A 15,238-nucleotide genomic window follows, 5' to 3' on the forward strand; every position below is an offset into this window, starting at 1 on the left:
GGCTCAGTGGACTGAGTGCTGGCCTGTGAACCAAAGGGTCGTGGGTTCAACTCCCAGTCAGGGCACATGCCTGGGTTGTGGGCCAGGTCCCCAGTAGGGGGCATGCAAGATAAACCAACACTGGTGTTTCTTTCCCTCTCTCCTCCCTTACCCTCCCCTCTAAAAATAAATAAATGAAATGTTAAAAAAAAAAGTCAGTCAGACTCTGGAATTTATTCTGGTGTTCCTAATCAAACAACATATGTCATTTCTTAATTCCTCATTACTGTGTTTTTCTGATCCTGAAACACTCAAAGATTTACTCACGATATTCTAAGAATTTCAGAACTTACCACACATTATCCCCAAGGCTGTGCTAAATACCGCCATATATCCAAAGTAAAATGATGTTTGAAATAAGCCATACATCCTGAAATAAAACAAAATAACTATATATAGTATATCAATTTTTACTTTCAACATAAGGCCTTAAATTCTAGTATTTAAATGACAAGTGCAGTTTCTTAAATACAAACAAAAATGTGTCAACTTACTTTGTTTTGAAAAAATAGTAGTAAAAGGAATACATGTAAACATAGATTGCAGTTGATGCAGCAGAGAGAAAACTTGTCCATTGCCTGGGGGGAAAAATACAGCTCTTTTGAATGAATGGCACTGAAATGAGGATTTTAAAATGCAAAGAATTTTATTTTTAAAATCTTTTAAAACTTTATATCTTTAAAAACAAATGCATGTATTTTGTATTTAAATATATCAACAGGGAGAGAGCCTAAGAACTGGAAGAACAGATCCTGAATTTTGTCAGATTCCCTAGTATAAGTGACTTTAAATAACCATTTCCTTTTCAGACCTATCTCCTTCTTTTTAATTAACACAGAGCAATACTTCCTCATAAAGCTCTTTTCACATTAAGCACTTTGTAAAAATATTTCTAACATAGTAATCCTCATTAATACAAAAGAAAATGATACTACTTTTCATCATTTTATAACAGAAAATCATCTTTATCTTCATCATTTTTACAACTGAAAAAATTCCCTATTCTATCTTAAGTAACAAAGCTCCTATATGTATCTTTTACTTCACTCAAAATACTTCAAACGGAAACTTATTTTAAAATATTAGGGTCCCCTGAGGTTCTCCTCAGAAATAAGCACTCACCACCTATAATCCTCTGCGTTTAGCAGGAAGTACGTGCACACGATGGTCACACAGACGGTCACAATGCACAGGATGACCAGCACCAGCATCATGAAGCCATAGACATAATAGATCTTATATGCCCAGAAAGATGTGAAGATGAAATACCTAAATAAAATGCAAAAAAGAGTTTTCTAGTCTTTACCTCGAAGCTCACCTTGCTCTTGCTAAGTTTCACATCTTAGTTCTCACTTAAATTTCAACATTTTTCTTTTGAGTAACTTCCAACAATTTCCCTCACCTTTTTTCATCTATCAAATAGTCTAAAATGCCCTAAAAATATTCTTGGATAATCTTTCAAGAACAATTGCTTTAGTGGGCACTTATGTCTAAGGAAACTGAATAAATTAGAAGCTTAAAGAAGTAAAATATGGAAAAACAAATGAAAATACCAAAAAAATTCGTGTTTATAAAATAAAGTCAATTCCTTCATTCTTTCACTTTTTCTCTAGATACAAAACTACTCAAGCAATGCACTTTGTATTTTATATAAAATCCTATTAAATAAAAAACTAGGTTTAATAGGGTAATGATGTACATACAATCAGGGGGGACAAAACTAGGACAAGAAAGGCTGAAGAAACTCCGCACTCTCTTCAGAGGGCAGTAAGGAAAAGAGTGAAAGGATTTTACACTAAGATCCAGAGTGAGAAGAGAACACTGTCTCTGCCCAGCAACTCCCCTCGTGCCTCTGTAACAGCCTCCACCTTTTTTTTAAGTTTTTTTTTCAAATTTTATTTTATTTTATTTATTTATTTTTAGAGAGAGAAGGGAGGGAGGGAGGGAAGGGGGCAGAGGGGGGGAGAGGTAGGGAGAGAGAGGGAGAGAGAGAGAAACATCAATGTGCGGTTGCTGGGGGTTATGGCCTGCAACCCAGGAATGTACCCTGGCTGGGAATTGAACCTGGGACACTTTGGTTCCCAGCCCAGGCTCAATCCACTGAGCTACGCCAGCCAGGGCCAGCCTCCACCTTTTACACAGAGTGGTCCCCACTCTGCCACCTAAGCCCACAACCCTCAAAACTACACTATAGTTCTGCCTGTGTTTTGTATTTATATTAAAGAAATCACACAACAGGAATTAAAAAAAAAAAGATTTTACACTAAGAAAAAGGCCATCCTAATTCTATTACCCAAATCATCATTCAATTAGAAAGGGTCTTCTAGCTTCTTTCTCTTGTTCTCTAGATGTTCGTTAGTTGATTTGTTCATCGTTCATTCTTTCAGGATACTTACAGAGTCCCTACCACATATCAGGGAAGCAGTGAGAATACAACTGTGAAGATGACATGGTCTCTACCCTCAAGGAGATTACTGTTTAGCAGGAAACACCAGTAAAGGGGCAATCACGATGCACCGTGACATGTGCTCTACCAATGCATCTAAGAGGGGCATCTTACTGGTTTGGCTGGGTGGGATTTGGGGAGGGGGGCAGGGTGAGAAGAATTGGGTAAGACATGTTGGGGACAGGGTGTGTGGGACAGGAGATAGAGGAAGCTAGAAGAATGTTCCAGGCATAGAAACAGCAAAGGCAAAGGCTCACAAATAAGAGAATTCTCTGTATTTTGAAAAAAATCAAAGGTCAGTATGGTCAGAACCTCAAATGAATGGGTGAGTGCCAAGAGATGAGTTTGGAGATGTGAACAGGGCCATGTGGTAGAGTTTGGACTTAGCTCAATGAAAACAAGAAGTCTTTAGCAAAGAAATGATATGATCAGATTGATACCTTAAAAAGATCACTTTGACTACCAAAAGGAGATTGGGTGTGAAGGAGGTCAAAACACAAGTTAACGATAAGCAGAAAGGCTATCTAACAGAATGGAGGAGCTGCGAAGCAGGAAGAGATGTGAATCGGAAGGAAGAGAGGATGGGAGCAGAATGGAAAAAATAGTCGGGGGTCAAATCAGGGTGAGGACTCACAGCAGCACCAGACTGAAAGGGCAGAGCTGTTCCTGAACTGGCTTTCTTAAATATGGGCTGAAGTGACACACACCCTGTCCTATCCCTCTCCAAGGTACTGACTAACTCCCACCGCGGGTAGGTGGCCACCCACAGTTTGCCCAAATCTATGTTGGCTGTACTTGTTAGTGTAATTAGACAATTTAATTACACCTCATAGAAACCAAGAAACAAACATAAGAGCAAAAAGGATATGTGATTTCTATAAAAATTATTTTGAATGCTTTGGAAAACTTCGGTAAGGTGAACTGCTAAAAAAAAAAGTTCCAAGACTAGGTGTGGGCGAGATGGCTATAAAAGACTGAAGGGCAAGTGTTCCAATCTAGAAGGACTCAAGGCAGGACTTTATGTTCTTGTCCCACTTTAAAAAGACTAGAAAACACAGAAGATGTATAATGAATGCCAAATGAAAAATGATGGAAACAGCAACTAGATACAAATCAAAGACCGGGGGTTTACATTTTTTAAAAAAATCAGTGAAGAATGCACCTTGAGTTGTTTTGTAAAATAAAATGTTAAAAAATGTTATGTGTGTATCATTTTAATTGCCTTACACGAGCCAATTTTTTCAATTAACCAACTATCAGATCCCCTCATGTCTGTTAAGGAGGCATCCACTGTACAGGAGAGAATCAGCAGTGGGGCACCTGGAAGGAAACATGTAGAGGAATTTTGAGCAGTTACAATGACTGGCCTTTCATGGGCAAGGGCCAGAGATGTATGACTGCAGTTCTAGACAAAGTCCCACACAAAGAACTGTCTTGCCTAAGATGTCAGAGCACTCCCATCAAGAAACACTGGAACACAGGCTGAGAAAAGAAAGGCTGACATTTGCAGTGGTAACCAAGGATGCGGTTGTGAAGCATGGTAAACTGGGCACATGGTGGCATACCTCTCACCCCCAAACATACATATTTCCCAGTGCTCCTGCAAGTCTTTATGGAGGGAAACCATGAATGGCTATGCATTCAAAGACATCAGAATAGTCTGACAGGTAGGAAATGGTTTACCTAGTTCTCTGAACCCTCAGAAAATTTTAAAAATACAATAAAAGCCAGTAATTCCTTATATAATTCATGTGATCAAAAGGTGGTGGGGTCTAGCATTCTCTACAATACATGCTTTGATTTCTAAGAATTCCTGTAAAATGACAGAGATCTAGAACGTAATACAAAAAAAGTATAAAATTCACCTGAATATTTAAGAACAGAGCAGAAAACTACTTTTAGAAAGACATACAGACCCCCTTTCTGGAAGCCAGGAACTAGCAGACTAACTCTGTTAGATGCTTTCCTATCCTACTCCAACTCCTAAATTCTCTAATTACAATTAAACCCCTCAAAGCATAAATACATTGCCAAAACTTACATTTCAATGAAGATTGAGCCAAAAGGTAAAATTCCTCCCAGGCAAACAATAACTGCCGGCTCCATAAACCTGGAAAATATTAAAATTAACAGTAAAGTTCTAGCATGATTTGATTTTATGTTATACCATATAAAATCCTGATATACAAAGCAGATGCTTGACACTTAAAAACAATTTCAAGGATAGAAACAAATCGGTAATAAGAAATTAAAATCCAAGGAGGCACAACACAGAGGAGTGACTTCAAATTAGTCCTAGAATATAGTTAAAATTCTTTCCAGCATTAAAGGCTGTGTTAAGAATTTGGGGAATACCAATTCTTGCCACCGGCAGAATTCAAAAAAGACTCTTAAGTGTCTGCTTGTTTCTACATCTCTCAATAACTTCTAAGAACTTTACAGGCATTTACTTTACAGAAAGCAAGAGAGAAATAAAGTCCTGAGACCCCTATCTGAATAATGTTTCCCAGACTGCGGCCTTGCCATTTCTTTGCTCGCTCTCTCATTAGTTCAGGAATTCCTTTTGCTATGGATTACACAATTAGTATAGTATGAGTTATGAGTTACAATGGAGCCAAAGAATCAAATAAATAAATTTCAAACCTTATTCATTAAACTCAACAAACATGTACTAATTGCAACTGGTAATTCTCTACATGGAATGCCTTATCTTGTCTCATACTTCTCTGCAAGTGCCAGCTCAAGTGTCTCCCTGTAAAGCCTTTTCTAAGTCTCCCAGGAAGAGGTGGGTTGTTCCCCTATTCTTCCATTACCCTCTGAACCTTACTCCATCATGACACCTACCAGGCTACACTGTAACTGTTTAATTACATGCATATCACACTTCACTGGATCATAAACACTGGCAGGCAGAAGCTATTCATCCAGCTACATCCAGGGCCCAGCACTGTGTCTGGCACATAAAAGGAAGGTACTAAACTACTACCTCTGGAATGAACAGACTAAAGGACTGAGAAAAAAATCAAAGAATTTAAGAATTCTTTGGGAAATTCTGGGAAAAAAACTTTAAAAATCATTTTAGTCTTCCTTCCTCATTTTATAGAAAGTCAAGACCTACAGAGGTTAAAAATGATATGCCCTATGTGACACAGTGAGAGCCAGATCCAGTATTCAATGCTGGTCCCCATGTGTTCATATAAAGCAAATGAAGACACGTGCCTCCCTACACCTAAATGCAACACATGGTTGTTCCTTCCTCCCCTTTTGGAGCCCTGGTGACCGAGAGGAACTTTGGTTATTTCTGACTATGCTTTTCCCATCAACTTATTCTTCTCAGTAATAGGTGAAGATCAGGATAGCCACAGGCCTTAACAATCAAATTTGAAAAATATAGTTGAATTTAAAAAAAACAGACTACAAAATTCTCGTAAGACCAATCTAAGAAAAGAATATGAACAATTTCTAAGACTAGAATAAATTATTCTCCTTTCAACTACAGAGGGTATTTTATTCAGCCTCAATTTCTGTAAGTGTCTATATACCTCCAAGTCTACAAAAGACTGTATAAGTATCTGAAGAGAAGCTACATTTACAATGTGGTTAAATATCTGAGAACAGAGGCCTCAATATATATCCTTTATTATGAACATGTATAATCTGTGTAGCTATTCTTATGAGATGGGGAATGTAGGAGATATACAGTAAGACTGTTCATTTCTGTCTGCAAGGAAGGGCTAGGAAAAAATGCAGAATAGAATGAATCAATGTAATAAATTTTACATTTGATACTGTTATTAAATATAATATTCAACTTACTAATTTTAAGACACAATATATATATACACATTGAGTTCCTGTTCTGCTCAAATTTGAATTACAAGAATTAGACATATAAACCTATTAATGACATCTTTTATTTCCAAAATTTGAAAAAAATACAAATCATCTCAAATTAAAAATCCATCAAGAATCGTAAATTAAAAGCTGAATGGCCAAATAAACTGTAAACTATGTTTACATGGTGGCAATAGAAGAGTCTCTTCGCCTATGAAACAGAAATACTTGTCATCCTTTGTCAGGATTAATCTTGAGTTACAGCAGGTCCTCAAGAATGTATTTCGTACATACAGTGTGACCATGTATTTATTCTATACTATCCCAGAAGTGAAGATAAAGACGTCAAGTTAGCAAATTACAACTGGTCCCAACCCTAATTAATCTCTCAAATGGTAGGATATATATGGCTATAAATGTGTGTCAGCATTGTTTAGACTAATAAAATATCTGGAAAGGAAAATCAAATTATAAATGAGGGACTGTCAAACATTTTCTGTAAAGGTTCAAACAGTAAATACTTCAGATTTTGCAGGTGACATGGTCTCAGATACAACTACTCAACTCCAATGCTGCACTGCAGAAGCAATCATGGAAAATGTGAGAACACACAGGCATGTTCCAACAAAACTTTTTTAGTAAGAACAGCAGCAGGTCAAACTTGGCCTATATGCTGCGGTTATAAACTGGATGCAGCTTTAGTTCTCACCCACCTCTATATACAAGTGTACTTATCAAAGCATTTGACTTATCTGTAAATGGCACCAATATTCTGAAAGTGAAGTCAGGATAAAATTTATTACTACTTCTAAAAATACAAGATGAAAAACACCAAAAGACAAATTCTTAAGTGAAAACTTGAGGGTCATTCTTACAAATATATGATAATTCTAAAAGTTAGGTATATATAACAGCCTTAAGAAAGTCTACATTGTGAGAAACAATCACGTGAGATTCGCGTTCTCTTTACCATTTTTTCTCCGGTATGGGACGAGGCACAGCATTGACACGACAAGGGAAGTTGGGCTGACCTGACAGATTTCGGCCAAGTATTGTACCAACGAGGTTTAGAGGAAGAATAACAAAAAAACAGATGCAACAAACGGCCACCTGTAAATTAAATTAAAATGTGTGTGATTACTCAGAACAATAACAATAATAAATAAAAGGGACACTTAAAAATTTAAACACAATTGGATCACAAAAGAAAACATTTAGGTTCAATATGGGTTAAAATTGTACAAAATATACACTAATAAAAATAAGAAAAGAATGTGCTTTAAAATATTGGTATCGAACTAAACATAAGTTGAAGTGTTTCTACTTCCTCATTTTCCCTATTCTTCCATACGGTCTCTGCTATAGTCCTTTTCTCTCTTCCTTCACTTTTCAGCTGTCATTCTAGTAACGTATCCTTTATCTTTCCTCATTATAACCAACTTATTTACTTGGCTACACTTTACTGAGTTCCTAATATGCACAAAGAACTTCACATACATTTCACTAGTTTACAAATAAAGAAAATGAGGCTTAGAGAGACTAAGTAACAGCCATGCTATCACAGGCTAGCAGGCAGACTAAAATTTCAGTTCAGATCTGCCTGTCTCAAAGACCATGCTCACCTCTACTCTAGACTGCCTTAGGTTCTTAACAACAGAAGCGTACCTCTATTTCTTACATATGTGTCATTACTAAAATAGTATGAATATTTTTCTATTAGTAATTCCAAGTCTAAAGTTATAAGGAAGGCCATGTCAAGATTCTGGAACCAAAGTCGTCAATTGAGAAAATACTTATTTTTGTGGCTTTTTTTCCTCTATATAAATCTGGGTACAGAAGGACACAAACTCAATTGCTTTGCAAGCCAGCATCTGGTTAAGATCATTTCACTCTGAACTTCTGAAAAATGAAGTAGGATTCTGTCACCTCTAAGATCTCTTTCAATTATACATTTTGGGGTTCTAATAAATAGAAAGTAAAAGTGAGAAAAAAAGTGTAATGAAAACTGAAAGAAATGAAGAACAGTTAATAAAAGAACCTATAAACAGCCTCATCAAGATATTATTAACTGCTTATCATGTGTTTTTCTCCTTTTCTTATCTGACTTTTTAAATATAAGATTAAACAAATATGAGCAGTTTGTTAAAACTGTTAGTGATTGAACTGTGAAAGCAATTTTCTACTTCTTTATGCTCAAGTTTTAGATGAGTTTACTCAAAGAATACTCTGAAATTGCAAGGGAAGCTGTTTAAAAAAATGTCACAGGGAACTAAATCATCCATGAAGTCAGAATTTCTCTGAATACTGATATTCAACCAAATAAACTGGTTACTGACGAAGAGAGGACTGGACTATTATACCCCTTGATATTAGATTTGTATTCATCACAACTTTATTGCTCTCACAAATTTAAAATGTTGAAATATTCATCAATTTATAAAACTTATTTATGCTAATAGAATCACGCTTGTATCTCTTCTGTATTTTGCTTCCATATTAAGGTTTTATTTTAAAATTAAATTTAGCAGCTAAGAGTTAAAAAACATTAGTCCAATGCACTGGTGAAAACTCTGGAACACAAACCAATACGGGCCCTCCCCTAGCCTGCAGGTCACCCACCGTTCATGAACCAATGGAGAGTGAAAACAGGCAGTGGGGAGACGAAAGACAGAGTCCAGGTCGAGGGCCTCCCACATCCACATAAGACCCAGTTACAAACAAGCACTGCCCAGCAGTACTCAAAAACCCACAGAGGTACCAACTGGTCGACTCGTCTCAGTCTCGGTCACAAACCAACAATGTGGCTATTACTCATTCTTTTGCTTCCAGACTGGCCTTTTGAGAAATCTGTAGTGTGCGTAAGGCAGAAAGGGTTAGCCTGAAATTGACTATTTTAGAATGCTAAGGATATAAATTTTATTTAGGGTTATAGAGGCAGTAATTGTTCATAGGTAAGGTGAGTCTCAGGAAATAGTCTTGTTAGCCATTATGCTTATACATTTCTTCAACACCTGCTCAGAGTAGACAATTTTATCATCCATATCTAGCTCATACATTTTTATGACTTTATATCTATATAAAAATGATTTAGCTTCAATTTAATTGACAATAGTATCTAATAATCATGGCATCGCCAACTCAAGCACAAATACATATAAGAAACCTACTTTATCAGATATTTTCGACATGCTAATAAATAACTCGCATTCTGTTTCTTGGGTCATTTCAGTACTACAATAGAAGAAACACTGGATTTGATGTTAAAAACTTATTCTAGGTTTTCATTTTCTTTGAATAAATACCCAGGAGTGGAACTGCTGGATCATATGACAGTGCTATTTTTAATTTCTTGAGGAACCTCCATACTGTTTTCCATAGTGGGTGAAGCTAGTATTATCCTGATATCAACACCAGCAATAAAGATATTATAAGAAAAATATAGACTCTCATAAATATTCTCTCATAATATAGATGCAAAAAAACCCCCAACAAAATTTAACAAAATCCAACAATATATAAAATGAATAACATATCAAAACAAATTGAGGATTATCAAAGGAATGAATGCAAGATTGAGTTAAGATAAAAAAATCAATGCAATTCACATTACCAGAATGCGCCCCCCCAAAAAATCATAGACCACTTCAAAAGATGCAGAAAAAGCCATTCACAATTTTAAAAACCTCAGCAAGCTAGGATTAGAAGGGAACTTTCATGAAGGGCATCTAAAAAACAAAACCACTTGAGGTTTTACTTGAGGACACAAGCCTGAATACTACCCCCTAAGGTAGGGAGTAAGTCAAGGATGCATGCTCTCACTGCTTCTATCTAACACTGTATGGAAGGAGGTTCTAGCCAGTGCAATAAAGAAAAAGAAGCAAGAGGCATACACAGGTGGGGAGGGGAGAGAGTATGTGTGTGTGTGTGGGGGGGGGGCAAAAATGGAAATAGCTATACTTTAAACAATTAAAAAATAATACAAAAAAATTTATAAAAGATCATTAATATTAAAAAAGATTAAAAAGGCAGAAGAAGTAAAAGTGTTTTTATTCACAAATAACATAATTTATATAAAAAGATCTTTAGGAATCTACAAAAAAATTAGAATAAGTGAGTTTAGCTAAGTTGTAGGGTGCAAAGCCAATATACAAAAATCAACTGTTTTTCTATACACTAGCAACAATCAGAATTTGAAATTTAAAAAATACCATTTACAAAAGGCATAAAAATATGAAATTCTTAAAGTTGACAAAAGATATACAAAACCTAAACACTAAAATCTATAAAACATTACAGAGAAGTTGTGTTCATTAATCAAAAGACTTCCAATATTATTAAGATGTCAATTCTTCCCAAATTAACCTATAGATTCAACACAATCCCAATCAAAATCCCAGCAGGTTTGTTGTAGAAATTAACGATTTGATTCTAAACTCTATATGGAAATGCAAAGAACCTAAAAAAAAATCCAAACAACTCTGCAAAAGAAGAACTGAGTTCAAGACTTACAACTATAAACAGGACAGTGTGGTACTGGCGAAAAAACAGAACAAATCATTCAACAAAACAGAACAGAATCCAGAAATAGATCCACACACGCGGTCAACTGATTATCAACAAAAGTGCTAAGGCAATTCAGTGAAGAAAAGGTAATTTTTTTAACAAATGGTGCTGGAACAGCTGAACAGCCATAAACAAAATAAAATCCTTGACTCTTCACTCACACTATATACAAAACTAACCGAAAATGGATCAGAGACCTATCACCATAAAATTTCCAACAGAAAACATACAAAGAAAGCTTACTGATCTTTGGTTTAGCAAAAGATTTCTTAAATAGAAAAGTATGAACTATAAAATAATCAATAAATCAGACCTCAAAATTAATAATTTGTTCTTCATGCCCTGGCTGATGTGGCTCAGTGGACTGACAGCTGGACTTTGAAGTAAAGGGTCACTGGTTCGATTCCCAGTCAGGGCACATGCCTGTGTTGCCAGCCAGGTCCCCAGTGGGGGGCGTGTGAGAGGCAACCACACATTGATGGTTCTCTCCCTCCCTTTCCCTCTCTCTAATAATAAAGAAATAAAATCTAAAACAAATTCACTAAAAAAAAATAATTTGTTCTCCAAAGGACACACAAGAGAATAAAAGGACAAGCTACAAAATAGGAGAATATACTTGCAAAATATGTGTAAGACAAAGGACTTATATCTACAATATATTAAATACTCTTATCACTCAACAAGATAAAAAAATGGCAAAAGTTTGAACATTCAATAAATATATGGATGACAAATCAGCAAACAAAAATATGTTCAATGTGATTAGTCATAAGGGAAATGCAAATTAAAACCACAATGAGACACCACTACATATCCACCAGAATGGCTCAAATTAAAAAGACTGAAGGATATAAATAGCACCATTATCAAGTACTAGCACCATATCAAGTGCTAGAGATAATGGAGCAACTAGAACTCTTATACAGTGCTAGTGCAAATGTAAAATAACAAAATCACTTTAGAAAAACATGGCAGTTTCTTGAAAAGTTAAACTATCATATGACTCAACCATTCCACTGTGTTGTTTATCCAAGAGAACTCAAACACATGTCCACACAAAAACCTGTACATGATACTCATAGCAGGATGGTGTAATAGCCCAAAACTGGAAATACCCCAAATGTGCATTACTGAGTTATATCCACAAACAGAATACTAATGAGCAATACAAATGAACAAACTATTAATACATGCAACATCATCAATAAATCTTAAAATAATTATCTGAATGAAAAAAGAACTTATTGTGTGTTTTTACCTATATGAAATTCTAGGTAATGCAAACTAATCTATAGTGACAGAGAGCAGACTGGTGGTTACCAGAGAATGGGGAAGGGAAGGACAGTGGGGGAAAACAGGGATGATTCACTGCAAAGGTACAAAATGAAACTTCTGGATTTGATAAATACCTTTTTTTATTGTGATGATGGTTTCCCAAATATATACATATCTCTAAACTCATCAAATTGCATACTTTAAATAATGTCCCATACGTTAATTATACTTCAAACTTCAATACATACAAACAAAACATACAGATGGAGGGAAAAAAAAGGAGGGGAGCATCAAACACTCTCCAAAGGCTGTCTGTCACTCTCAGAATAAAGCTAGAAGTACTTTTGGCACAAGGGAAAGAAAAAAGATTAAAAAAAAAAAAAAAGTCCACCAGTACCACAACAATGAAAATGTGATTTTTCTTAATTACTAAGTCCTGGTTTTCTCCTCTATAAAACAGGGATGATGCATTTATCACTAGCTCTGCCTACTTCTTTGGGTTTTGTAAACTACAAAGAACTATGCAAATGTATCCGCCCTTATAATTCATCTTGTTAGATCTGGCACATCACTTCAGTCAGCTAAGTCTGTTTTAGAAGCTGTCTTCACCATTCCATATTACTAGCCTCCTCCCCGGTCCCCTGTCCTTTCAACTTAATCATCAGATCATTATGCCTTTAGTCATTAACTATTACTTGAATAGGTGAAAGTCAAGAATATCTGTCACATTCTACTAAAAAATAGTATGTGACATATTATGGGTAACATCATCCCAATACTTTAATTCTATAATTATTTAGTTACATGTCTGTCTTGTCCAACAAGATATAATTATCTATAACTCTTCGTTCTTCCAGCCTACCAAAGCCTACCAAAAAGGAGAAATTAAGTTGTCCTAGCATTTTTACTTTACCAAATCTGTAATGCCCATGTATAATGCACACATTTTTTTGCCTACATTTTTTAGAGAAAAATAAGGATGTACATTATATATGGGTAGTACCTGAAATAATCTGTATCCATTCCTGTGTTTTATAATTATTTGTTACATAAAATTTCTCATATCATAATATATTAAAAAATAAATGCTAAAATTCCTTTATAATACAAAAATCAAGTATCTAAATATATGTGAATAAAAAATTAAGTTAAAAAATTAAAACAGCCCTGGCTGGTGTGGCTGAGTGGATTGAGTACTGGCCTGCAAACCAAAAGGTTGCTGGTTTGATTTCTGGTCAGGGCACATGCCTGGGTTGTGGGCCAGGTCCCCAGTTGGGGGTGTCTGAGAGGCAATGGATCAATATATCTTGCACATTAATGTTTCTCTCCCTCTCTTTCTCCCTCCTTTCCTCTCTCTCTAAAAGTGAATAAAATACTTAAAAAAAAAATTAAAACAAGCCCTGGCTGGCGTAGCTCAGTGAATTGAGCGCAAGCTGGGAACCAAAGTGTCCCAGGTTCGATTCCCAGCCAGGGTACATTCCTGGGTTGCAGGCCATAGCCCCCAGCAACCGCACATTGATGTCTCTCTCTCTCTCTCCCCCTCTCTCCCTCTCTCCCTCCCCTCCCCTCTCTAAAAATAAATAAATAAAGTCGTTAAAAAAAATTAAAACAAAAGATTTTTCCCTCTGAAAATTTGAGCCAAAAATGTGGGTGTGCTTTATACACAGCAAAATACAGTCATTTTCAAAAACATTCCTTACCGAAAGTTATTAAAGACTTAGTAAAAATGTATATGCAGATATCTATAGAAAACCTGGCCTGGACTATAAAACAACCAAAATCATATGGAATTTCTGTGAACTATTCAGTAACTCCCACACAATAGAAAGAAAACCCAAACAAGATTAAGATTCAGAAAGAGATATGGGTTCCAGCTGCATTTCTGCCATTAACTATCTCGATGACCCTGACCAAGTTCTTTAGCCTGTCTGAGTAGCAATAACCACCCTGCATCCGGTATACGTGTGGGGACATGTGTGCATGTGTGCACAAGTCTACATTAAGGCTACAGTCTACTCCATACCTAAAATTCTGTTTCTTGTAAAAAGGTTAACAACAGAAAGAAATTGTAGACTGTGGGTTAACTCTGTAAAGCACCAGTACATCTATGTTTTAGTTTTAATATATTTAAGTAACAAAAAATCTCAGTCTGTGACTACAGATATGTGAAAAGATGTTAATATCTATAGCAACATATATTACTGATATCAATACATAAATGCTTAATGAGATTCTAAAAATAATACAGTTCCTAGGGAAAAAAAAGTGCTGTGGAAAAACTTCACTTCCTACCACTGCACTCACCTATCCCTTTAAAACATCCAAGTTTCTTGCTATGTCATTATTCTTCCTCTAAAATATATTCGTCAAGTTTATTCATCTCTTTAAAAAATTACAGTGTTCTCTTCTGTCATACTCAAAAGATGGACTTTTTTCACTTTACTGGCTCACAGAATCAAGAAAAAAAAAAGGTGCAGCCCTGGCTGGCGTAGCTCAGTGGATTGAGTGCGGGCTGGGAACCAAAGTGTCTCAGGTTCGATTCCCAGCCAGGGTACATTCCTGGGTTGCAGGCCATAACCCCCAGCAACCACACATTGATGTTTCTCTCTCTCTATCTCCCTCCCTCCCCTCCCTAAAAATAAATAAATAAAATCTTTAAAAAAAAAGCTTTAAAAAAAAGAAAAAAAAAAAGGTGCAAATGTAGAGTTGTGAAGACTAACAAGAACTTTCTGCTTCACCTAACTTTCTTAGTACCTGGTAAGCACTGGCTGCAACTATCAAAACTCAGGAAGAAGTATGCCCTGGCTGGTGTGGCTCAGCGGACTGAGTGCTGGCTTGCAAACCAGAGGGTTGCCTGTTTGATTCCCAATTAAGGGCACATGCCTGGGTTGAGGGCCAGGTCCCCAGTTGGGGGCGTGCGAGAGGCAACCACACACTGATGTTTCTTTCCCTCTCTTTCTCCCTCCCTTCACCTCTCTCTAAAATAAAATCTTAAAGAAAACAAACAAACAAACAAAAAAAACCCAACTCAGTAAGAAGCAGTTGGGAGACAGCAGGCCTTGTATTAAAATACTTATACTT

General features: G+C 36.0%; 1 protein-coding gene across 1 annotated transcript in view; it reads right to left on the reverse strand.

Moving 5' to 3' along the window:
* Window positions 1–15,238, reverse strand: part of TM9SF3 (transmembrane 9 superfamily member 3) — a 61,196-nt gene that overhangs the window by 7,247 nt on the left and 38,711 nt on the right. The window contains exons 10-14 of the mRNA XM_028513766.2: window positions 7,290–7,429; window positions 4,527–4,595; window positions 1,162–1,308; window positions 534–617; window positions 333–409 (exon numbers count right to left, since the gene is read on the reverse strand). Coding sequence (XP_028369567.1) covers window positions 333–409; window positions 534–617; window positions 1,162–1,308; window positions 4,527–4,595; window positions 7,290–7,429 — 517 coding nt within the window. The remainder of the gene's footprint in view (window positions 1–332; window positions 410–533; window positions 618–1,161; window positions 1,309–4,526; window positions 4,596–7,289; window positions 7,430–15,238) is intronic.

Source organism: Phyllostomus discolor, chromosome 5 (assembly GCF_004126475.2).
Source record: "Phyllostomus discolor isolate MPI-MPIP mPhyDis1 chromosome 5, mPhyDis1.pri.v3, whole genome shotgun sequence".
In the NCBI taxonomy this organism is placed as follows: domain Eukaryota; kingdom Metazoa; phylum Chordata; class Mammalia; order Chiroptera; family Phyllostomidae; genus Phyllostomus; species Phyllostomus discolor.